We start from the raw sequence: 26,667 nt of genomic DNA, 5'->3' as shown, positions 1-26,667 counted from the left end.
CCGTAGCCACCCAGTGCACAATACAGCTAATAGGCTCACAAGTGGTCACCACCACACGAATAGATGGACTAAAAAATGTTACCCCTGACAATGCTGCAATGCCGAAACCGGTCGGGAATTTGATAAGTGGCCAAGTTTTACTGTTGCAATGCACTAAGAACTTTATGTGCGATTTATTTAATGAAATGTCAAATTGCATTGCACTTTGTGTTCTGTTTGCAGAATTGTTCAAATTGATCTACATTGAATAAGGGTTTTATCTTTTAGAACTGAGTGCCTTTACCATCTTATTGTTCATCTACTTGTGTGGTGGTGGTGGTCACTTGTGAGCTTATTGGCTGTGTTGTGCACAGATCATTGGCCAAAGAGCTGAGGTCACTGAATATCACTACAGTGCTCTAAATAACACTATTTGTTTTTCAAATTTCTACAAAATGACTGACGCAGGGGCGTAACAATAGACCCTGCAATGGATGCAGCTGCAGGGGGGCACAGAAGCCTCATGGGACCCTGTGGGGGAGAACTTTATTTTCCCAGTGCCGAGAGACTGAAAACTAAGGGAATGTTAAGAAAATACTTTCTGCTCTCTGCACAATTGTTCTAATAAGTGCAACTGCTCAGCCACTCATAAGGAATCACACAGAGATATGTAGACAGTCCATATTCAGTGTGCATCAGGGTCTTGTGTACAGCACCTCACCCCCAACCTCTCTACCCCCTTCCCAAGTGCTGTGTACTGTGGTAATGCTGGAGGAGTCTGCAGAGCCAGTTCTGCTCCATTAGATATGGACAGAGTGTAATAAGCTGAGGCTGGGAGCACACTTCTCTAAGTTTTCTGTATGTGTTTTCTGCACACCATGTGTGTCTGTATGTGTGAAAACATGCAAGTTTTATCACAGAAGCCAATGTAATTGATAGAGAAAATGCTCCCAGTGCTTCACTGACGTCTGTTTTTATCTGACTGCATGTGGAAAACTCATTCAAGTGTGCACTAGCCAATTGAATAAGATTGGTTGTCAGTTTACCTGTGGGGGGGCATCCAAAGTTTTGCAGGGGGCCCAGTGATTTCTAGTTACGTCCCTGGACTGATGCCCAGTTTTTCAGCTCTCATTTTTGAAAGGCTAGTGCTAGATTTCCCTCTCTGCTCAGATAATTCAAGAGCGCACTGCTGTTCAGAGATGACAATAACTGGATTTGAGTGTGATCTGTACAGGGAAGCCATAGTAAAGAGGCATATAATGAGTTTGCGCAGGTGCTATATGTACAAACTAGAGATGTTCCAGGCGAACTTTGGGGGTTCGCGTTCGCCTGGACCAAGCGAACTTTTGCTGAAGTTCGATTCGCCCCATAATGCACTATGAGGGTCAACTTTGACCCTCTGCATCACAGTCAGCAGGCACATTGTAGCCATTCAGGCTACACTAAGCCCTGGAGCCCCCCCCCCCTATATAAGGCAGGCTCGCTGGCCATTATACCCACTCGTGTGCCTGCTAGAGACAGACTAGGGACAGCTGCTGCAGACTTGTTCTCCTAGGGAAATATTAGTTAGGCTCTTGGCTTGCTCCTGACTGATTGTTATTGCTAAAATAGCACCCCTCAACAGCTCTTTTGAGAGCTCTAATGTTTTCCTGATGTGTTTTTTTTTGTGTGTGTGTTGCTCACTGACATTATACAGCCCTATCTGTTGCAGCTGGACCTTGGTAATTGTTATTACTGTGCCAGCCAGGCCCTTCCTAACTATCTATACTGGGACACCTACCTATGCCTACCTAACTACTGGGGCACCTACTTACCTATACGGGGACACCTACCTACCTACCTATACTAGGGGACCTACCTATGCCTACCTACCTATACTGGGACTCCTACCTATGCCTAGCTAACTACTGGGACACCTACCTATGCCTACCTACCTATACTGGGTCTCCTACCTATGCCTAGCTAACTACTGGGACACCTACCTATGCCTACCTACCTATACTGGGATTCCTACCTATGCCTACCTACCTATACTGAGACTCCTACCTATGCTTAGCTAACTACTGGGACACCTACCTATGCCTACCTACATACAAGAAGATAATAAGGTCGTTGCTTCATTGTGGACAGACCAAATTTGATCAGCTGGACAGTCACTGTTGTTCTATCATTGAGCTACCACAGCCCAGCGACCATATGGGCTTGAAAACCGCCACGGCCTACACTCTCGCCATGGTGCGCACCAGTGCAGCATGGCCGTCACTACGCAAACAGCTGTTTGCGGTGCATTACACAGTGAGTTTTGTGCGTCAGTGTGAAGTAGAACTCTAATTACACTCCCTGATTGATGTATACACATGCAAGATGTTTTTAAGCACTTTAGGCCTGCAATTTAGCATTCAATGTCATTTCTGCCCTTAAAACGCTGCTTTGCGTCACATCCAGATTTTTCCCCGGGACTTTGGGCATGTATCCCACTCCGCCATGCCCCCCTCCAGGTGTTAGACCCCTTGAAACATCTTTTCCATCACTTTTGTGGCCAGCATAATTTTTTCTATTTTTCAAAGTTCGCATCCCCGTTGAAGTCTATTGCGGTTCGCGAACTTTTCAGCGAACCGCAGCTTCTGCGAAGGTTCGCGAACCGAAAATCGGGGGTTCGCGACATCTCTAGTACAAACTGATGGAGCAAAGCGGTCTGTACACGCAGATAGACACCCAGTATAATAAGTTAGAACTCTTTACTGAAGAAAAACATGCAGAGATAAAACATACGCCACCATCAGGAAATACAGCTGACTTGGAACAGAGAGGAACACAGAGTGGATACAGGAAATAAGAATGTCATAGAGATCACCATCTAATTTTATAGACAGTGACATCTTGTGGTTGTTTTACTATACTGCAGTTTAGGTAATAATCCTGTTGATACTTCCAACACAAACGTGATCAACCTGTTCATGATGGACGATGTTACCTGACAGTTGATGAGAAAACCAGCTTCTGTTCCAGTTCAATAAGAGCCAAGTCATAATCAAAGGACTGTGCAATATTCTTGTCTTTCTTGCCAGTAGGGTTGTACTTTGGGTGACGATAGACATTCCTTACTTTCAATGCAACATTTCCTGAAATCAGTTAAAAATAATGTGTAATAGCAACAGCCTCTATATGGCAGTTCCTTATATTAACAAATATATATGTGGGCTGCTAATGACACAGTCTTGTTTTCATTAAGCCATAGCTTAGACTGAAATAGTTTATGGAATGATGGCAAATATTTTACAAAGCAAAGTGTCCTCTGAAATTATGGCTATGATGGGAATGCTATAAAATATTTTAATTGGGGGAAGAGAAATACTGAGTATGACGCAAAGACCAAACACCATATGGGGCTTTTTTCTGCTAACCATACATGATGATTTCCCCATATTGAGGGGCCAAAGAATGGAACCATGTACTGTAAAAGCTTGGATAAGGACCTTCTTACCTCGGCCAGTGCAGTGAAGATGGGTCAAGGAAGGGTCTTCCAGCATAATGACCCAAAAACATACCACGCCAACAAAGGAGTGGCTAAAGGAGCAGAACATTACGGTAATGGATGGCCTAGTGAGTCTGCAGACTTCAAACCTATAGAAGATCTGGGAGGACGTTGAAGCTTCAAGTTACCAAGCGACAGCCAATAAACCTAAAGGATTTAGAGAGTGTCTGTAAAGAGGAGAGGGCCAAAATGCCTCCTGAGATGTGTGCAAGGCTGCATTTCTTTTTTTTTTTTCAGGCTTCCTCTGATTTATTATTATTGGATTAGCATACACATCCACCTCTATAATAGGCTCTTTATTATTATGATTCAGAATATAATATATTATGAACTTTATTTATTTATTTATTTATTTTAGTAAATACACTTGATGATATAGGGCATTGTGAGGAGTCCTTTTATTGTTCTTTTTAGTGATTTGATTGTTGTACTATACATATGTATTGTTGACTTCACGTATTCCTTATTTAGTTATCCAGTCAAGTATGTAAAATCGTTTTTGGACTTGGATGCTGATTAGGGATGAGCACCAATTTCACATAGGCATAATGTTGCATTCAAATTCGCAATTACAATGCAAAATCGTAATGTGAAATTTCGGGAAAAATCTTAATTCATTTCATTTGTAATTGTAATAATTTCTAATTTCCGCATCATTTTTGCATCATTGCATTTCAGCGGGTAATAGCACAGCCTCCATATATGCTTTTGTCACCAAAATTGCTACATCTGTTAAGGAGAATACTGGGTACAAGTAAAAAAATAATAATTTTTCAAAAAGACCTTGTAGTTTGTAATCAATTTTACAAATGCAAAGGAAAAGGTTTTTAAAATGTCATTTCTCTGTGTTTAAAAAAGTTTAAAAATCCTTTTTCCTTTTCATATTTAAAATCAATTTTCTCAAAAACTGCATGTTTTTTTTTTTAAATATATTTTTTTGACTTACAGTGGGTTGCAAAAGTATTCGGCCCCCTTGAAGCTTTCCACATTTTGTCACATTACTGCCACAAACATGAATCAATTTTAATGTAATTCCACGTGAAAGACCAATACAAAGTGGTGTACATGTGAGAAGTGGAACGGAAATCATACACGATTCCAAACATTTTTTACAAATAAATAACTGCAAAGTGGGGTGTGCGTAATTATTCAGCCCCCTTTGGTCTGAGTGCAGTCAGTTGCCTATAGACATTGCCTGATGAGTGCTAATGACTAAATAGAGTGCACCTGTGTGTAATCTAATGTCAGTACAAATACAGCTGCTCTGTGATGGCCTCGGAGGTTGTCCTCATCCAATACACCACTTTGTATTGGTCTTTCATGTGGAATTCCAATACAATTGTTTTATGTTTGTGGCAGTAATATGACAAAACGTGGAAAACTTCAAGGGGGCCGAATACTTTTGCAAGCCACTGTACACCCACACTGTTCTTCCTAACATATGTAGCAATTTTGGTGACAAGTATGGGGGCGTTGCTATTCACCTAGAAAATTACATCAAAATTATACCAAAAAATACTCACATTTACGAATGAATACACTGAATCAACTGAATTTACAAATTGTAATTACATATGTGCATAACTGCAAAAATTGAAGTTTCACATAATCTTAATCAGCCGATTACGATCAACACTAATGCTGATCATTGTTTTACATATGGTGAGTGACCATAGATTCAAAATATCATGCCAAATAACATCCTGGTCAGTGATGCTCTCCGGATTAAATTCGGATGAAATCCAAACGAGTTTCATGTGGATTTCATCCTCCTAATTACTGCAGATAAGCTGGTGTGTGTGGGGAAGGGGGGGTTAAACTTACCTAGCAGACGTGTTCTTTAGCCCGTCCCACGGCGCGTCCCACGGCGCGTCCCACGCTGCGTTCCAAGCAACATCACGTGACTACTACGCTTCCTCCTTGAAAAAGGAAGTGTTTGTAGTCATGTGACTGCAGCTTGGAACGCAGCATGGGACACGCTGTAGGAAGGGTTAAAGAAGACGCCTGCTGGGTAAGTTTAACCCCCCACACACACCCACTCAACTGCAGTAATTGGGAGGATGAAATCCGACTGAAACTCATTCGGACTTCAACCCGAATTTAATCCGGAGAGCATCACTAATTCTGGTTATGTAATTCCATGTTTTTGAAATGTATGTTTTGTGGGTCTACGTTCTTTATCTATGTATCTCATTATCCATTGGTTGTTGACCCACTCATCTGTGGCCTCCATGGTTAGGAGCAGGCCACACTTGCTGAGTTGAGACATATTACTTTGCTCCTTGCCCCCTCCTGCATCCCGACTTCTTAGTACTGGAGCATTACCTCCTCTTTCTTGTCAAGATGCATATTATGAATGCCACCGTAATGGGGCAATATGAGGGGAGCACCATAGTGCAGGGAGCCCCATAATACAGGAAGCACAATAATGATCGCTCCTCCGTTATGGATATAATTGAGGCTGCCTTTGAGTTCCACATTTTTCATTTGAGTTTGCATTGCTGTTCTACAATGACGCAGTGTGATTTGATACAGAGTAGAGTGGTAGAACAATACTTACTGCCAACCGTCACTGAGATAGATTGTGGATTATTATTATGAAGGCTGTGAGCAACTGTTAGGATGAAATTTTGGGATATGATGGATCCTCCCATCTGCTGTACAGTTCCATCTGGGTGCTGTAATGACAAAATTACAGAGATGATAAGGAGGCTCCCTGATCTCTAAAAAGGAGTGCAAGTTACAGCAATCAACAGCTGACAGTAAGGCAAAGAAGTTTATCGAAAGCACCAAATACCCTATTTTTCTGCAGAGAAGGTAAGCTGCAGCCAATTATCCTTTCCGCTGATCGGATGATGCGCTGCAGTCTCACCTTTTCTAGTACTGAGAAGGAGCCGAACCATACAGTCATAGATGATGACATGCTTGATTCAATGATCGCAGTGTAGAACTGCACCATTCGATTTTAAGGTAGGCCAAACTTTTTCAGTTGCTAAAGGTGGTACATCCTCTGTTGCGCTTTCTTAACCACTTAAGGACCGCAGTCTTTTCACCCCTTAAGGACCAGAGCCTTTTTTCCATTCAGACCACTGCAGCTTTATTGGTTTATTGCTCAGTCATACAAGCTACCATCTAAATGAATTTTACCTCCTTTTCTTGTCACTAATAAAGCTTTCTTTTGGTGCTATTTGATTGCTCCTGCGATTTTTACTTTTTATTATATTCATCAAAAAAGACATGAATTTTGGCAAAAAAATGATTTTTTTTAACTTTCTGTGCTGACATTTTTCAAATAAAGTAAAATTTCTGTATACATGCAGCGCGAAAAATGTGGACAAACATGTTTTGGATAAAAAAAAACCCATTCAGTGTATATTTATTGGTTTGGGTAAAAGTTATAGCGTTTACAAACTATGGTGCAAAAATTGAATTTTCCCATTTTGAAGCATCTCTCTCATTTCTGAGCACCTGTCAGGTTTCATGAGGTGCTAGAATTCCAGGATAGTATAAATACCCCCCAAATGACCCCATTTTGGAAAGAAGACACCCCAAAGTATTCACTAAGAGGCATGGTGAGTTCATAGAAGATTTTATCTTTTGTCACAAGTTAGCGGGAAAATGACACTTTGTGACAAAAAATAAAAATAAAAAAAAGTTTCCATTTCTGCTAACTGGTGACAAAAAAAAATGAAATCTGCCACGGACTCACCATGCCCCTCTCTGAATACCTTGAAGTGTCTAGTTTCCAAAATGGGGTCATTTGTGGGGTGTGTTTACTGTCCTGGCATTTTGGGGGGTGCTAAATTGTAAGCACCCCTGTAAAGCCTAAAGGTGCTCATAGGACTTTGGGCCCCTTAGCGCACCTAGGCTGCAAAAGAAATGTCACACATGTGGTATCGCCTTACTCAGGAGAAATAGTATAATGTGTTTTAGGGTGTATTTTTACACATACCCATGATGGGTGGGAGAAATATCTCTGTAAATGAGATTTCTTTTGATTTTTTTACACACAATTGTCCATTTACAGAGATATTTCTCCCACCCAGCATGGGTATGTGTAAAAATACACCCCAAAACACATTATACTACTTCTCCTGAGTACGGCGATACCACATGTGTGACACTTTTTTGCACCCTAACTGCGCTAAGGGTCCCAAAGTCCTATGAGTACCTTTAGGATTTCACAGGTCATTTAGAGGCATTTATTTTCTAGACTACTCCTCACGGTTTAGGGCCCCTAAAATGCCAGGACAGTATAGGAACCCTACAAGTGACCACATTTTAGAAAGAAGACACCCCAAGGTATTCCGTTAGTAGTATGGTGAGTTCATAGAAGATTTCATTTTTTTTTCACAAGTTAGCGGAAATTGATTTTTATTGTTTTTTTCACAAAGTGTCATTTTCCACTAACTTGTGACAAAAAATAAAATCTTCTATGAATTCCCCATGCACCTAATTGAATACCTTGGGGTGTCTTCTTTCTAAAATGGGGTCACTTGTGGGGTTCCTATAATGCCCTGGCATTTTAGGGGCCCTAAACCGTGAGGAGTAGTCTAGAAACCAAATGCCTCAAAATGACCTGTGACATTCTAAAGGTACTCATAGGACGTTGGGCCTCTTAGCGCACCTAGGTTGCAAAAAAGTGTCACACATGTGGTATCGCCGTACTCAGGAGAAGTAGTATAATGTGTTTTGGGGTGTATTTTTACACATACCCATGCTGGGTGGGAGAAATATCTCTGTAAATTAAAATGTTTTGATTTTTTTACACACAATTGTCCCTTTACAGAGATATTTCTCCCACCCAGCATGGGTATGTGTAAAAATACACCCCAAAACACATTATACTACTTCTCCTGAGTACGGCGATATCACATGTGTGACACTTTTTTGCAGCCTAGGTGCGCTAAGGGGCCCAACGTCCTATTCACAGGTCATTTTGAGGCATTTGGTTTCTAGACTACTCCTCACGGTTTAGGGCCCCTAAAATGCCAGGGCAGTACAGGAACCCCACAAGTGACCCCATTTTAGAAAGAAGACACCCCAAGGTATTCCGTTAGGTGTATGGTGAGTTCATAGAAGATTTTATTTTTTGTCACAAGTTAGTGGAAAATGACACTTTGTGAAAAAAAAACAATACAAATCAATTTCCGCTAACTTTTGACAAAAAAATAAAATCTTCTATGAACTCGTCATACACCTAACGGAATACCTTGGGGTGCCTTCTTTCTAAAATGGGGTCATTAGTGGGGTTCCTATACTGCCCTGGCATTTTAGGGGCCCAAAACCACGAGGAGTAGTCTGGAAACCTAATGCCTCAAAATGACTGTTCAGGGGTATAAGCATCTGCAAATTTTGATGACAGGTGGTCTATGAGGGGCCGAATTTTGTGGAACCGGTCATAAGCAGGGTGGCTTCTTAGATGACAGGTTGTATTGGCACTGAAGTGCAGGAATGTTCTCAAATCGTGACCTGGACATGGCAATTAAGTCGTACCAGCAGTAATCAGAAAAAAAAATTCTGTCACTGCGGTGGGGCGGGTGAGGGTTTGGCCGGGTGATCAGAAGCCCGCAGGGGGCATATTAGGGCCTGATCTGATGGGTAGCAGTGACAGGGGGTGACGGGGTGGTTGATAGGTGATCAGTAGGTGATTACAGAGGAGAATATATGCAAGCAATGCACTGGCGAGTTGATCAGAGGGGGTCTGGGGGGCTAATTGAGGGTGTGGGCGGGTGATTGGGTGCCCGCAAGGGGCAGATTAGTGTCTGATCTGATGGGCAGCAGTGACAGTTGGTGACGGGGTGATTGATGGGTGATCAGTGGATGATTAGAGGGGAGAACAGATGTAAACAATGCACTTTCGGAGGTGATCTGAGGGTGGGTCTGCACGCAATCTGAGGGTGTGGGTTTGTGATCAGGTGCCCACAAAAGGCAGGTTAGGGTCTGATCTGATGGGTGGCAGTGACAGGTGGTGACAGGGGGTGATTAATGGGTGATTGACAGGTGATCAGTGGGTGATTATAGGGAAGAATAGATGTATACAGTACACAGGGGGGAGGGTCTAGGGAGGATCTGAGGGTGTGGGGGGGGTGTTCAGGAGCCTCCAGGGGGCAGTTTAGGACCTAATCTAAAAAATAGCGTTGAGATAGTGACAGGGAGTGATTAATGGGTGATTAGGGGGGTGATTGGGTGCAAACAGGTGTCTGAGGGGTGGGCAGGGGGGGTCTGATGGGTGCAGTGGGCGATCAGGGGGCAGGATCAGTGTGCTTGGGTACTTACTAGGAGGGCTGCAACCTGCCCTGGTGGTCCCTCAATCACTGGGACCACCAGGGCAGGAGGCAGCCTGTATAATACGCTTTGTATACATTACAAAGCGTATTATCCGCTTTACATGCGGCAGATCGGGGGTTAACAACCCGCCGCCGCTGCTAATTGGCTGGAGGGTTGACGTCGCGGGCGGGCACATCCAGCGTGCGATCCCCAGCCAGCTAGTCCGCAACGAGCCGCCGCCGATCGGCGTATTGCGGTCGTTGCGGGCTCCACTTTGCCGCCGCCCCTAGGGGGCGGTCAGCAAGTGGTTAAAATCACAATCCAGTAAAATATATATCGATATATATATATATATATATATATATATATATATATATATATATATATATATATATATATATATATATATATATATATCTCTATATATATATATATATATATATATATATATATATATATAAATATAGATCTATATATATATATATATATATATATATAGATATATATATATATATATATATCTATATATATATATATATATATATATATATATCTGTATATAGATCTATATATATATATATATATATAGATCTGTATATATATATATATATAGATCTATATATATATATATATATATATATAGATCTATATATATATAGATCTATCTATATATATAGATCTATCTATATATATAGATCTATCTATATATATAGATCTATCTATATATATAGATCTATCTATATATATAGATCTATATATATATATAGATCTATATATATATAGATCTATATATATATAGATCTATATATATATATAGATCTATATATATATATATATATATATATATATAGATCTATATATATATAGATCTATATATAGATATAGATCTATATATATATATATAGATCTATATATATATAGATCTATATATAGATATAGATCTATATATAGATATATATATATATATATCTATATATAGGTGGTTGGGGGGAGATCTGGATATAAAAAGATTTTTATTTACACTAAAATCGCACAGCCTGTCACGGCTGCAGGCTGTGCGTCTCTCCCTGTCACATAAGATCCACAGTGACAGGGAGAGGGAGGCGGAGAGGGAGGCGGAACGGCAACTATGTTGCCTTTCGGAGGGTGATCGCTGTGATTGGCTCACAGCGATCACACGGCAGGCAGCCAATCAGTGACGGCTCCTGCCGATACCCGGAAGCCTTAGCTGTCATAAGACAGCTAAGTGCAGCCGGTTCGGTGCGCGCGATCGCGGCGGGGAGCGGCGGCGCCGGTGATAGAGATCTACGCCCTGCCAGCCAGGAGCCCATCAAAACAGGGCGTAGATCTCTATCACTGCGGTCCGCAAATGGTTAAAGTGAAACTCCGACCAAGAATTGAACTTTATCCCAATCAGTAGCTGATACCCCCTTTTACATGAGCAATCTATTCCTTTTCACAAACAGACCATCAGGGGTCGCTGTATGACTGATATTGTGGTGAAACCCCTCCCACAAGAAACTCTGAGGACCGTGGTACTCCTGGCAGTTTCCTGTCTGTGAACCCTGTTGCATTGTGGGAAATAGCTGTTTACAGCTGTTTCCAACTGCCAAACAAGCATACAGCAGCTACATCACCTGCCAACAGTAAAAATGTCACCATGTAATAAATGTCAGAATGTAAATCAGGGATTTAAAAGCTTTTACAATGGGCAAACACTGACTAAATCATTTATACCTACTTATTGTAAAAAGTATGCACTTTTTTATTACATTACGTTCACTGGAGTTCCTCTTTAATAATAGTCATCATGTACCTTTCACTCCACCCATAAATTGTCATGACCACACCTACTTTCTCCCATGGCGCATATTGCAGAGTTCACACTTTCTTGGTGTCCAGGGGTGCTGCAGATCTTCTGAAATCCAAGCAGCACCCCTGAAGAGGGGGACATAGGTCCCCATTAGTAGCCCTACTGATACTTGGACATCAAACCATCAAAGGAGGAATCAGGTAATACCTTTTATGACTAACTGTCCATAGTTACATTCAAGCTTTCAAAACCTTGAAAGCGTAAAACTATGTACAGTTAGTAGTTAAAACCGGACTAACTACCTGGTGTTACCTGAATCAATGGGCCCAATCCAATTCACTTTTTCTTCTGAGGTTTCTCCTAGGTGATATTTTTACATTTTAAGCCACCAGCAATTAAGAGAATACTCAGAATAATTTTGAAAGGCCTTTTTTCACCTACTTTTGGGTACTTTATCAATTGCAGAGAGCAATATTTATTTTAAACAGAAGATGAAAAATTATCTCCAAGGAGAAAATTAAGGAGAAATAGTGAATTGGGTTGGGCCCATTGTATCTTGGTTTGATGTCTGCAAATCTGATCCATAACGAACACAAGACCATACTTCACTAGCCCTATTAAGAGATGAGAAACAGTAAGATATTGAATAACAGCATCGCTCGCAGTGATGATCCTAATCAGCTTATTAAAGTGAACCAGAGATGAAGCACCCTCATGTATTTTACCATATATATCAGTGGGAACATTAGAGAAAACACCTACCCTGCTCTCTGTTTCATTCTTCACTGTTCAGCCTGCTTGTTAGCAGCCCTGATAAAATCCCTGACTGAGCATTCAGTCTGGCTTTGCTCAGGAATCTTTATAGCTGAGTCATTATAGCAGAGGCAGAAGGGGGCAGGCTTGGGCTTGAAAAGCCATCAGAGAACACAGACTCAGCTATAATGATTTCTGAGCACAGCCAGACTGAATGCTTGCTCAGTCGGGGATTTTATCAGGGGTGGTAAGAAGCAAGCTGAACAGTTAAAAATGAAACAGAGAGCAGAGTAGGTGTTTTCTCTAATGTTCCCACTGATATATATAGTAAAATACATGAGGGTGCTTTGTCTCTGGTTCCCTTTAAGCAATACCAGTTGCCTGGCAGCCCTGCTGATCCTCTGCCTCTAATACTATTAGCCATAGCCCCTGAACAGGAATGCAGCAGATCAGGTGTTTCAAACTTTAAAGTCAGATCTGACAAGACTAGCTGTATGCTTGTTTCTGGTGTTATTCAGATACTACTGTAGAGAAATAGACCAGCAGGGCTGCCAGGCAACTGGTATTGATTAAAAGGAAATAAATATGGCAGCCTCCGTATACCTCTCTCTTCAGTTCCCCTTTAAAGGGACCCTGAGCAGTGCATGAAATTAAAAAAGTAAACTTACCTGGGGCTTCTTCCAGCTCACCGTAGGCGGCGAGGTCCCCCGGCGTCCTCCTGGCTCCTCTCCTTTAGCCTCTGCCAGCCCCCGTTACCGGCATCAGCGTCGGTTCGGCTTTTCCTGGTTAATGACGCATAGTGTCATCACAGTGGCCGGCGTGACAGGTCTGCGTATGCACGGAAAACCCACACATTCCCGGAAAACCTGCGCATGTGCAGACCTGTCATGCCGGCTGCCGTGATGACGCAAAGCGGCCGAGGTGATGATGCCATGCGTCATTAACCAGGAAGAGCCGGACCGACACCTGGGTGTCGCCGGGTGACACCGGTAATGGGGGTTGGCGGAGGCTGAAGGAGAGGAGCCAGGAGAATGACGGGGGACCTTGCCGCTTACGGTGATCTAGAAGAAGCCCCAGGTAAGTGTACTCTTTTAATTTCAAGCACTGCTCGGAGTCCCTTTAACTATTGCAGCCTGATTGGCTGAAGCCTCTTTCCCTCCTGTTTTCCCCTCCCACACCTCTGTTTCTCTCTGACTGGCCAATATTTCTCATGCTGAGACAATGCACTTTCTATAGTGAAGGGTGGGCAAATCAGGCAGACGAGGGTAAGCGAGGAAATTACATTAGGATTGGCTTTAAAATAGCCACAGTTAAAATGTGAAATGCTAAGAAGGTTTTCTCTTTTTTTACTGTAGAAAATCACTAAAATCGAAATGTGGACAGTGCAAAACATATGTTATATAAGTAAAGCAAGCATTTATCTACTCATATATGTGTTTTTTCTGAGGTAGTATGGCAGACAGCTCCTCTTTAAGAACAAGTCAAAAAATAATTTTTCAAAAAGACCTTGTAATTTTAGAGAAAATTGATTTTAAAAATGCAAAGAAAAGTGACTTAAACCCAACTATTCTCCTTAACATATGTAGCAAATTTAGTAGCAATAGCATGTAGGGGGTTTTGCTATTAACTGGTAACCGGCACAATATTACGCGAAAAATTACACAAAATTACGAATGATTACAATTGTTTACGAAATGAATAATTATTTTCCCCAAAATTTCGCCTTACGATTACGATGCGTAATTGCAAATCACAATGGCAAAATTTCTGCTCATCATGAACCTCTCAGTAGGGGTACTCATTCGGCTTCTGAATTAAAATTCCCACATTTCTGGGATCCATCTGAAAATGGCGCCTGCGAATAATGGCGCACATGTTGCCGCTAATCCGTTTGCCGCTTATCGCTATTTAACGTTAAAGCATTGTTGTTATTTAACGTTAAAGCCTTATTGTTATTTAGCGTTAACACAGAGAACCCTCTCTGTACCTATCCCTAACCGCTAAACCCTCCCTGGTGGTGCCTAACCCTTATCACCCCCCTGGTGGTTCCTAACCCTAAGACCCCCCTGGTGGTGCCTAACCCTAAGACCCGCTGGTGGTGCCTAACCCTAAGACCCTCTGGTGGTACCTAACCCTAAGACCCCCCCGGTTGGTGCCTAACCCTAAGACCCCCCTGGTGGTGCCTAACCCTAACCACCCCCCTGGTGGTGCCTAACCCTAACCACCCCCCTGGTGGTGCCTAACCCTAAGACCCCCGTGGTGGTGCCTAACCCTAAGACCCCCCTGATGGAGCCTAATCCTAAGATCCCCCCAGTGGTGCCTAACCCTAACCTTGACAGTGTTACATTAAATCCATTCACCATTTTTTCAGTTAAATAACGTCTGCAGTTTGGCTTATGTAGGGCGCTATTGATAAATAACGTTACTGTGGGCAATAACGTCTGCTGTTTGAGAAATGAAGGGCACTATTGATAAATAATGTTACTTTGTGCAACTATTGATAAATAACGTTAGTGTGTGCCACTATTGATAAATAACGTTAGTGCGTGCCGTTTTTCTTCTTTTTTCACTGTGCGCCATTATTATGCAGTACTAACGATAAATAGCGATAAGCGTATCTTTTTAATGCGGCGCCATTCTTATGCATAGGTGCTGTGCGCCATTATTCACTGATCCGACATTTCTGATCAAAAACCGGAAACAGGAATTTGGAGATCGAAATCCCATGGAAATCTGATTTACCACAACTCGGTAATTTTAGCCCAATCACAGAACTCTGAAGCATTGGACCAATAGGAATGCAGAATTTTTCTGCAAAATTTAAATTTTAGACCAATCACAAAACTCATTTTCCGTTTTTTCCAATTTCTGTTATTCTGATTTTCTTTTTTTCCGATTTCCATTTTTTCAATTTCATATGGTATCATAATGTTGCCATAATGACATCATAGCCCTTTGCTTACCGTAACATTAATTTTGGCAATCCAAGGAAATTTCTGCCTCGCATCATTTGTAGACTCTGTGGTCATTCCACACGCATCAGATGCCTCAATCCCTTCTAAAGCAGGAATACAAATGTTACAATGAACTTCCATCACAACACAGGTCCTAACCTACAGTGCTTCCCAGTCCCACCCACACCAGGGCTTGAGATCTCATGAGGAACATTTTGAGTCCCACTAGATGAGTGGTAGATTTTTGCCCAAGGTGGTGCTTATCTGCTGAATGTAATCTAGCTTGTGTAAGTAGCTGTTAAGGTGCGTACACACGCACTACCGCCGACAATGATGGGTATGCCGGACCCTCCTGCTGGGTGGACGTTCAGCCGACAGTAGCACATGTGTAAGCGCTATCGGGGGACTGATAAGGCTGTTTCTGAAAGATCTGCTCAGCGATGGTATTTCCATATCGGCGGACAGCGCGTACACACGTGCTACTGTCGGCTGAGCTTCTGCCCAGCGGGAGGGTCCGGTGGACCCGTCGTTGCCGGCAGTAGTGCGTGTGTACGCACCTTAACCTCCCTAGTGTTCTGGACAACCTGGTGGGCCGATTTGCACAATTTTTTTTCAAACACGCAGCTAGCACTTTGCTAGCTGCGTGTTTGTTTCGATCACCGCCGCTCACAGCCGATACGCCGCTACCCGGCGCAAAAGAAAGCCCCCCCGCAGACCCCTTGCACAACCTGGCCAATCACCACCAGGCTGCGCTATGGGGTGGATCGGGACTCCCTGTGACATCACGATGTCAATGATGTCACTCCGTTCGTCGCCATGGCGATGGGGGAAGCCCTAAAGGAAATCCCGTTCAGAACGGTGGCGGAAGGGTGGGAGGGAGAGAGCAGAGAGGGTGAATCATGTAGCTAGCGATAGGCTAGCTACATGATAAAAAAAAAAATTGGGCAAAAAAACCCTCCAGCGGGAATCAGAATGCCCAGCAGGTTAAGGTTGTTCACTGCATTTGAACTCAGGACTAGAGATGTCTAATACCCGGAGAAAGACATGGTAGAGTAAAATACACATCAAAAGTCCCAGGCAAAAATCTAGATTTCACATAAACCCCTATTTTAAGGTCACAAGTCTCATTCAATGTTCAATTACAGGCGTACACTGCTTTACAACATTAGGCAGTGTACCCCTTCCTCCCTCTCTCCCTCCTCCCGGAGGGACTCATCTTCCAGGGAATGGTAGAATTTTAAAAGCCAGCTTATATACTTTGGCCGGGAATTGAACTCAGGTCTTGGCCAGGAATTGAACCCAGGTCTGAGTTCATGGTAGATAGCTCTCTTAACCGCTATACCACCACCAGCACTACATTCTGAAACCAGCCTAGCATGTACCATTATGATATATCCTAGAGAAAAATGAGCTTGCTTAAAGATTTGTAGGCTTTCAAAAGCCAGCTTACATACCTTGGCCAGGAATTGAACCCAGGTCTGAGTGCGTGGTTGATATCTCTCTTAACTGCTATACCACCACCAACACTACATTCTAAAACCAGCCTAGCATGTACCATTATGATATATCCTAGAGAATTGAACCCAGGTCTGTGTGCATGGTAGATAGCTCTCTTAACCGCTATACCACCACCAACACTACATGCTGAAGCCAGCCAAGCATGTACCATTATGATATATCCAAGAGAATAATGAGCTTGCTTAACCCTCCTGGCGGTATGAAAAATTCCGCCAGGAGGCAGCGCAGCAGTTTTTTTTTCTTTTTTTTTTTAAAATCATGTAGCGAGCCCAGGGCTCGCTACATGATAGCCGCTGCTCCCCCCCCCCCCCCCGCCCGCTTCGATCGCCTTCGGCGATCTCCGATCAGGAAATCCCGTTCAAAGAACGGGATTTCCTGGAGGGCTTCCCCCGTCAGGGGGAGATGACGTCACCGACATCATCGACGTCGTGACGTCATTGGGAGTCCCGATCCACCCCTCAGCGCTGCCTGGCACTGATTGGCCAGGCAGCGCACGGGGTCTGGGGGGGGGGGGTGCGCGCCGCAACGGATAGCGGCGATCGGGCGCGGGGCGGCGGCGATCGGTGTGTCCAGCACACCGATCCGGCGGCTTACCCCGTGTCACACACGGGGTTACCGCTAAGGAGGTTAAAGATTTGTAGGCTTTCAAAATCCAGCTTGGAGCAGACTTACTTCCTCCCTCCAAAAGACACACATACATCCCCATAAAATCATTCAACAGCAACTGCGTGCACAGTCTTTGTGGTACACAGTCTCTGTGGCACAATTGGTTAGCGTGTTTGGCTGTTAACTAAAAGGTTGGTGGTTCAACCCCACCCAGGCATGGCCTGGCCTTTTGTGTTCAACAGTTGTCCGAAGAGAACCCGAGATAGCCATGTAGATTCAGCTCTCTCTCTCTCTCTCTCTCTCTCTCTCTCTCTCTCTCTAGTAGGAATGGTCACCGCTTTCCACGGAATTGTATTTTCCGCAATTTTGGGCGGAAATTGGTAATTCCATTCCATTTGGTCGGAACGGAATTGCTTTTTCAATACGGCAGAATTCCGAAATTGCCTGTGAAATTCTGCTGGTATCCGTTGATGTCATTGAAGTGAATTTTCAACTTAAAACCATCAAGTCCTAGAGAGAGAGAGAGCAGATTTAGCACAGATGAATGAAACAAAGAGCAGAGTAGGTTTTTACTGTCATGTTCCCACTGATTTATATTGTAAAATACATGAGGGTGCTTCGTCTCTGGTTCTCTTTAAAGAGGAACTGTCTCGAAAATCTTAAAATTTGAAACACATACAAATAAAAAGTACATTTCTCCAAGAGTAAAATGAGCCATAAATTACTTTTCTCCTATGTTGCTATCACTTACAGTAAGTGGTAGAAATCGGACATTGCGCAATTTTCAATTTTACGTGATTGGCCGCACCCAGGCTATGCATATGCATAGGTTAGGATTTAGTTAGTGTTAGGTCCCCTCCCATCAAGGATGACTTCTCCGCAGTGGGAGGGACGAGTACTTAACAAGTTGCATGCAAGCTGTTACAGGAAACCAACATCCTCCAGTGGTAGACAGGTCATGTGTATGCTGTGTATTTTATCCCACAAGTGGGGCTTGCACTCTTTTGCAGGTAGGCACCTATCTGTTTTTAAAGGGACACTTAAGAAACAAAAAAAATGAGTTTTACTCACCTAGGGCTTCCAATAGCCCCCTGCAGCTGTCCAGTACCCTCGCCGTCTCCCTCTAAGCCGCCGGGCCCCGCCGTCAGCCACTTCCTGTTTCGGTGACAGGAGTTAACAGGCTGGGGACGCGAGTGATTCTTCGCGTTCCCAGACACATTAGCACCCTCTATGCTGCTATATGCTATAGCAGCATAGATGGCGCTATTGTCGCCAGGAACACGAAGAATCACTCACGTCCCCAGCCTGTCAGCTCCTGTCACCGAAACAGGAAGTGGCTGCCGGCGAGGCCAGGAGGATCGGAGGGAGACGGCGAGGGCACCGGACAGCTGCAGGGGGCTATTGGAAGCCCTAGGTGAGTAAAACTCATTTTTTTTGTTTGACTTAAGTGTCCCTTTAAAAACAGATAGGTGCCTACCTGCAAGAGAGTGCAAGCCCCACTTGTGGGATAAAATACACAGCATACACATGACCTGTCTACCACTGGAGGATGTTGGTTTCCTGTAACAGCTTGCATGCAACTTGTTAAGTACTCGTCCCTCCCACTGCGGAGAAGTCATCCTTGATGGGAGGGGACCTAACACTAAACTCATTTTTTTTGTTTGACTTAAGTGTCCCTTTAAGTATCGCTGTTCATTTCCTTGCCATGTAGAAATCGGACATTACCAACAGATTTTGGACTAGCCCATTTTCTCATAGGGGGGTTCTCAGGGTTTTCTTTATTTTTAAAAGCACTTAGTGAATGGTAGTTGCTCCGTCCAACTGCCAAAATAGTGTGCAGTGAGCAGGGAGGCTGGCCAGCATCTTTATGTAAAAACATTTTCAGGGAATGTCTTCATAAGGAATAAATGCCATGCTGAGAATCCCCTATGGAGAGATGGACTAACCCAAAACCTGTTGGTTCTGTCAGATTTCTATTACCTACTGTAAGTGACAGCAACATAGGAGAAAAGTAATTTATGGCTAATTTTATCCTAGGAGAACTGTACTTCTTTTTTGTATACGTTTTAAATTTTAAGATTTTCGACACTTCCACTTTAAGCACTTCCTGGTCAGCAGATCACTGCCAGGTCACCAAAATTGTTTCCTGTGTTTCCTGGCTCCCTGTATCCTTGTCCTGGTTGTCTTTTCTCTTGCTCTGTGTTCTGAATCCATTCTTGAAGACTTTGCCTATGGAAACTTCATTACCTACTGTCGTATTACTAATAGTAAAAACATAAAAGTTAAACTGGCGTTCAGGAAGAGGGTGCCTTAATTGGCAGCCATGGCCACAGGATTCTGGCTTTTTCTTGTTTTTCTTCCCTTTTAGCCTGTGACACTTTGGCCTCAATTCACAGAGCTTTATTAAACACTTTATGAAACGTTTGATAATTTTCCTCATGGGTAAAATCTAGGGATGGGACGACGAATCCGGCGAATCCACGAATCCCTCGAATATTGGGAAATATTCGAGATTCGTGGATTCGAATCCCGACGCCATTTTTCACTTTCCGAATCCGCCGAATCCTGACGCTGCATCGCCGCGCATGCGCCATCCCCCCCGCTCGCACTCGTCCTCCCCGACCTCCCCGACCCCCCCGCGCCTCCTCCGCTCGCCCCCCCCCGCATAGCATCAACTCACCTGAGCGGAGCGCAGAGCGGCAGACCTCTCGCTGACTTCCTGGTTCCCCCTAGTGACCGGCTCTTACAATGACGTCATCAGTAAAAGCCGGTCCGGCCACTAGAGGGAACAGGGAAGTAACGAAGAGGTCTGCCGCTCTGCGCTCCACGGGAAAGGTGAGTAGGTACTTGTGCAGGGGTAAGCGGAGGAGGCACGGGGGACGGAGGGGGCCGTGGGGGGGTTGGCGGTGAGCGGAGGAGGCACGGGGGAAGGAGGAGGAGGCCGGTGGGGTTGGCTGGCGGTGAGCGGAGGAGGCATGGGGCAGCTACCTACATGAAGGCCCCTATACCTACCTACAGGCCCCCATACCTACCTACCTAAAGGCCCCTATACCTACCTACCTAAAGGCCCATATACCTACCTACCCATCTACCTACCTACAGGCCCCTATACCTACCTACCCACCTACCTACCTAAAGGCCCCTATACCTACCTACATACCTACCTATACTTAAGGCCCTATACCCTGCTACCTATACTAAAGGTCCCTTTACCTACCTATCTACCTACCTAAAGGCACCTATACCTACCTACCTAAAGGCCCCTATACCTACCTACCCACCTACCTACCTAAAGGCCCCTATACCTACCTACCTACCTATATTTAAGGCCCTATACCCTGCTACCTATACTGAAGGTCCCTTTACCTACCTACCTAAAGGCCCCTATACCTACCTACCTACCTAAAGGCCCCTATACCTACCTACCTAAAGGCCCCTATACCTACCTACCTACTTAAAGGCCCCTATACCTACCTACCTAAAGGCCCCTATACCTACCTACCTACATACCTACCTATACTTAAGGCCCTATACCCTGCTACCTATACTGAAGGTCCCTTTACCTACCTACCTAAAGGCCCCTATACCTACCTACCTAAAGGCTCCTATACCTACCTTCCTACATACCTACCTATACTTAAGGCCCTGTACCCTGCTACCTATACTGAAGGTCCCTTTACCTACCTACCTAAAGGCCCCTATACCTACCTACCTACCTAAAGGCCCCTATAACTACCTACCTAAAGGCCCCTATACCTACCTACCTACATACCTACCTATACTTAAGGCCCTATACCCTGCGACCTATACTGAAGGCCCCTATACCTACCTACCTACATACCTACCTATACTTAAGGCCCTATACCCTATATACCTATACTGAAGGTCCCTTTACCTACCTACCTACCTATACTGAAGCACATGTACCTTACTACCTATACTGAAGGCCCCTATACCGAGTTACCTACCAATACTGAAGGCCCATATACCCTGCTACCTAAACTGAAGGCCCATATACCCTGCTACCTAAACTGAAGGCCCATATACCCTGCTACCTAAACTGAAGGCCCATATACCCTGCTACCTAAACTGAAGGCCCATATACCCTGCTACCTATACTGAAGGCCCATATACCCTGCTACCTATACTGAAGGCCCATATACCCTGCTACCTATACTGAAGTCCCATATGCCCTGCTACCTATACTGAAGGCCCATATACCCTGCTACCTATACTGAAGGCCCATATACCCTGCTACCTATACTGAAGGCCCATATACCCTGCTACCTATACTTAGGGCCCTATACCTTGCTACCTATACTGAAGGCCCCTATACCTTGCTACCTATACTGAAAGCTACCCATATTGAAGGCACCCATACCTAGCTAGCTATACTGAAGGCACCTTTACCTTGCTACCTATGCCTGGGTACCTATACTGCGGACACCTATACCACGGATTGCACAATTCTTATGTGCAGGATTCGTTAGATTCGGGATTCGAAAGGTTTGAGATATTCGAGAACCTTTTTAGATTCGGATCCGGATTCGGATTCGAAGAAATTGTGGATTCGTCCCATCCCTAGTAAAATCTAATTTTGAATTCACTAAGGTGTTATAGATTTATTGATCATTTCGTCGATAAAACATTCAATAAATCTATAACACCTTAGTGAATTCAAAATTAGATTTTACCCATGAGATAAATTATCAAACGTTTGATAAAGTGTTTGATAAAGCTCCGTGAATTGAGGCCTTTGTAGCCTGGGACACTGGTGTGGGTCGTGGGGAGTCTGGGACCTGGAGTTTTTTCCACCTTGCGACTTCCTGGGTCCATTGTCTATGCAGGCACAGGCCTTGTGGAGTCCACCGCTGCTACCCAGGAGGTCTAGGTTCCACTGGGATAGGAAGACACCGCGCTGATCGGGAAACCTCTGGCCTCGCTGAATGCTGGTTCCATCCATCAATTGGCTGCTGCTGCTCCACTGCAGCAGGGACAACTCTGGTTCAGCCCCTCCATGATGCCAGCCACTTAACCGGAAGTAAGGGAAGCCGCAGCCGGACGGTTCTTCAATAGCCAGATTATGTTGACCAGCCCTGCTGAATGCTGCACAGGAGTTGGGACCTACCATAGAAATGAACACTACTGCACCTTTTAAACTGGAACACCTTGGCCAGCACTGCCAGTTGTCAGCAATCGGGATCCTCAGCAGCGTCAGCCATCACTGCAGGTTTCTTTCATGAAGAACTGGGTCAACGCTGCTGAAACTTCGCCTCCCTTTGCCAGTGTTGTATTGAATAGTGGTTGATGATTGGAAAAGGAAAATAGAGCTGTTGTGTAAAGGATAGCGGAGATACCGCCGTATGGCCAAGCGGCATGGCGGCTATCTCCGCGTGTCAGACGGCGGCCTCTGCCGCGCAGCTACATGCTGCTGTGTTACCTGGTCCTTCTAGTGCACATAGATTGAGAGCTACGCGCGCACCAGGCGACAGGACCTTTATGCAAGTAAAAGAGGAGTCAGCTGATCAGCCGGTCAGCTGACTCCAGTAGTGCTCCGGATTGGCTGAGTGACTGGGGCGGCGCTGTGGAGCGCTCTGAGTATATATAGGACATGCCTGTCAGTTGCTGGTTGTCTGCTGTTGCAAATGCTAACGTGTTAGCGCTCAGACCCTAGTCAGATCCTACAGTGTGCTAGAACCAGCTGGAGCTGGGGATCCAAACTTAGCCAGTTTCCTATGATAGCTTAAAGTACTAATTGCATTGTGTTATCTGTGTACTATACTTTAGTCTAGATCCCAGGTGTTGAAACCAAGGACTTCACACCTAGACTAGGATATTGCTACATTGCTATTGTTTATCTGTTATGACCTTATGCTTCCTTGACTACTCTCCTGTTTGCTGATTCAATACCTCTGCCTATCTGATTATTGTTGCCGACTCTGCCTGAACCTATACACCGAATCAGCCTTCCGTCTTTGTACTTTATCTGTCCGTATGTTGCCTACCCTGCTTGTCTGACCTTCCTGTCCTCACTAGTGGGCCTAGCCATTAGTGCGGAATCTCTAAGAGCTGTCACCTACTCCTTAGGTGAGCAGCCCTTGCAGCACTGTCTGTAACACTTGCTCATCAAGTGTCCGCTAGCTGCAGCACAGTCAGTGGTCCCTGCTCCTCAGGTGTCCACTGGCTGCAGTACAGTCTGAATCCCCTGCTCCTCAGGAGATCCTTGGCTGTAGTGTAGTCTTAATCATCTGCTCCTCAGGTGATCATCCTTGCAGCACAGTCAGTGGTCCCTGCTCCTCAGGTGTCCACTGGCTGCAGTATAGTCTTAATCTCCTGCTCCTCAGGTGATCATCCTTGTAGCACTGTCTGTAACACCTGCTCCTCAGGTTTCCACTGGCTGCAGTACAGTCTGAATCACCTGCTCCTCAGGGGATCCTTGGCTGCAGTATTGTCTGAATCTCCCGCTCCTCGGGAGATCTCCTCTTCTCATTACTGTTGCACCAAAGCACAATCCCACATTGGTTGTTCCGTATTTAGCTATACTAGCATTATTGGTGATTCTGCAGATCACCATATAATCAGGTATAGTATCTGTATTATTGTTGATACTGAAGATCACCAATAATCAGAAAAATCTGTGTTGCTGACACCAATCGTTACAGAACAGCAGACCAAACATTATGGACGCACTGCGCAGCCAAGTTGAAGGCCTGGCTACTTCGGTGAATAACCTCATCGGAGTGATTGATACCCAACAGACTCAGATCACACAACTAGCTGGGTCAGTACAGGTGCTTCAAACGGCTGTTAATACAGTGCAATCCCCTCCAGTCACGGACCTTCGCATGTCCATACCTGAGAAGTTTTTTGGACATAGATCTGACTTTCAGAACTTTAGAAATCGGGTGCTATCTTATTTTGAGTTGAGGCCTAACTTGTCAGGAACTGAGCGTCAGAGGGTAACATTTATAAAGACCCTTTTGTCAGGAAATTCACAAACCTGGGCATATAGTCTTCATTCAGAGCTTGAGGCGTTATCCTCAGTTCAGGAATTTTTTTAAGGCCATGGCCATTTTATATGATGATCCGGATATTGCTTCCACTGCTGAAAGGAAACTAAAGACCCTCAGGCAGGGTCGTGATCCGGTGGAGGTTTATGCTGCGGAGTTCAGGAAGTGGGCTGTGTCAGCTAGATGGGGAATATACGCTCTATTAGACTGTTTTCTGTCAGGTTTATCTGATGCAGTTTCTGATTTGATGTTAGGACATCCTGAGCCCAAGTCCATAGACGATGCAATTTCTTTAGCAGTACGGGTAGATCGTCGCTTACGCTATCAGAAACAGACCCGTGGCAGAAATGCTGTAAGATATGTCTCCTACGCCTCCTCCCCACCCTCGTCACCTCCGCCTGAGCCGATGCAAATCAGACACTCTAGGTTGACGCAGGTGGAAAAGAATCGCAGAAAATCAGAAAGACTGTCTATACTGTTCTGAGGAGGGTCACATGGTTCAGAATTGTTCTAAGAAGTCGGGAAACGCTGCCGCCTAGGTGTAGTCAGAGGTAATACCCTAGGCGAGCAGTCTTTACCTCTAAACAATAATCGTCTGCTTCTTTCATGTTCCATTACATGGGAAGGTCAGACCATATCCACCGAAGCCTTTGTGGACTCCGGCTCTACAGCCAATTTTATAGATTATGATTTTGTAAAAAAAATTGGCGATTCCCTTACTCTCTCTAGACCGGCAGATTCTGGTCACAGCGGTGGATGACTCTCCGTTACAGAGTAGGCAAACCTCTTTCCCAAACCCCCTTATTATTGTGTAATATAGGGGTGTTACATAAAGAGGAATTACAGTTCCTTGTCCTGCACATGGCAACCTCTACCATTATCCTTGGTATGCCCTGGTTGCAACTCCACTCCCCTCAGATTGACTGGGCTTCAGGTCAGCTACAGAGCTGGTCAACCCATTGTCATCATCATTGTTTGGAGAGAGTTGCTGTTTGCGCTACCAAGATACAGGTCAAAGGGGCACCAGTACAGTATGCAGAATTCGCTGAAGTGTTCTGTCCAAAGTCTGCAGATAAACTCCCGCCTCACCGGAGTTTCGATTGTCCCATAGAATTAAGATTTGGTTGTATGCCTCCTAGAGGTCATCTTTATAATCTGTCAGGACCTGAGAAAGTGGCAATGCAGGAATACATTAAAGAAAACTTGGCCAAAGGCTTCATCCGTCCCTCCCGGTCACCAGCCGGGGCTGGCTTCTTTTTCGTACAGAAAAAGGACGGTGGGCTTAGACCCTGCATTGACTATTGTGGTTTGAATAAGATCACAGTAAAAAATCGTTACCCGTTGCCTCTGATTGACGATTTGTTTGCTCAGGTGACCAATGCCAGTATCTTCTCCAAGTTGGACCTGCAAGGTGCATACAACCTGGTACGCATTAGGGACGGTGACGAATGGAAGACGGCATTCAACACGCCCGACAGGCATTACGAGTATTTGGTTATGCCCTTCGGGTTGTGTAATGACCCTGCCGTCTTCCAGGAGTTAATCAATCAGGTTTTCAGGGAGGTACTGGGGAAATTTGTGCTAGTGTATCTAGACGACATATTGATTTTCTCTCCTAATTTGACAGAACATCGTAAGCACGTCAAGTTTGTTTTAAGAAAATTAAGACAGAATTCACTGTACGCAAAGTTAGAAAAGTGCCTCTTCGAGGTCACTACAGTTCATTTTTTGGGATATATTATATCCACTTCTGGTCTCTCAATGGATCCAGAGAAAAAGTCTCTGCTGTTTTGGAGTGGCCCCAACCTGTAGGATTGAAGGCACTCCAAAGATTTCTTGGTTTCGCCAATTACTACAGAAAATTCATCAAGGGGTTCTTCTCGGTAGTGTCACCCCTCACCAACCTTACTAAAAAGGGGGCTGACACTTACCACTGGTCATCAGAGGCACAGTCCGCCTTTGCCACACTGAAAAAATTGTTCTGTTCTGCTCCCATTCTGAGACATGTGGATGTCACCTTCCCTTTCATTGTTGAGGTCGATGCATCAGATGTTGGGGGCTGTACTGTCTCAGCGCTCCGGTTTGCAAGGCAAACTTCACCCATGTGCCTTCTTTTCTCGTAGGTTCTCTCCTGCCGAGAGGAACTACGATATTGGCAATCGAGAGCTCTTGGCCATTAAGTTAGCCTTTGAAGAATGGCGCCATTGGCTGGAAGGGGCAGAACATACC

At 44.5% G+C, this 26,667-nt stretch overlaps 1 protein-coding gene across 4 annotated transcripts in view; it reads right to left on the bottom strand.

Annotated features, from left to right (window-relative positions):
* Nucleotides 1-26,667, bottom strand: part of LOC137528775 (complement factor B-like) — a 142,835-nt gene that overhangs the window by 35,319 nt on the left and 80,849 nt on the right. For all 4 annotated transcript variants that reach the window (XM_068250342.1, XM_068250343.1, XM_068250345.1 and 1 more), the window contains 3 exons: nt 15,314-15,408; nt 6,075-6,192; nt 2,954-3,101 (listed from right to left, as the gene is read on the bottom strand). In XM_068250342.1, the coding sequence (XP_068106443.1) occupies nt 2,954-3,101; nt 6,075-6,192; nt 15,314-15,408 (361 nt within the window). The remainder of the gene's footprint in view (nt 1-2,953; nt 3,102-6,074; nt 6,193-15,313; nt 15,409-26,667) is intronic.

The sequence above is a fragment of the Hyperolius riggenbachi genome, chromosome 8, assembly GCF_040937935.1.
Source record: "Hyperolius riggenbachi isolate aHypRig1 chromosome 8, aHypRig1.pri, whole genome shotgun sequence".
Taxonomy (NCBI): domain Eukaryota; kingdom Metazoa; phylum Chordata; class Amphibia; order Anura; family Hyperoliidae; genus Hyperolius; species Hyperolius riggenbachi.
Note: the sequence above shows the minus strand (reverse complement) of the source record. Positions and strands in the feature narration are given on the sequence as shown.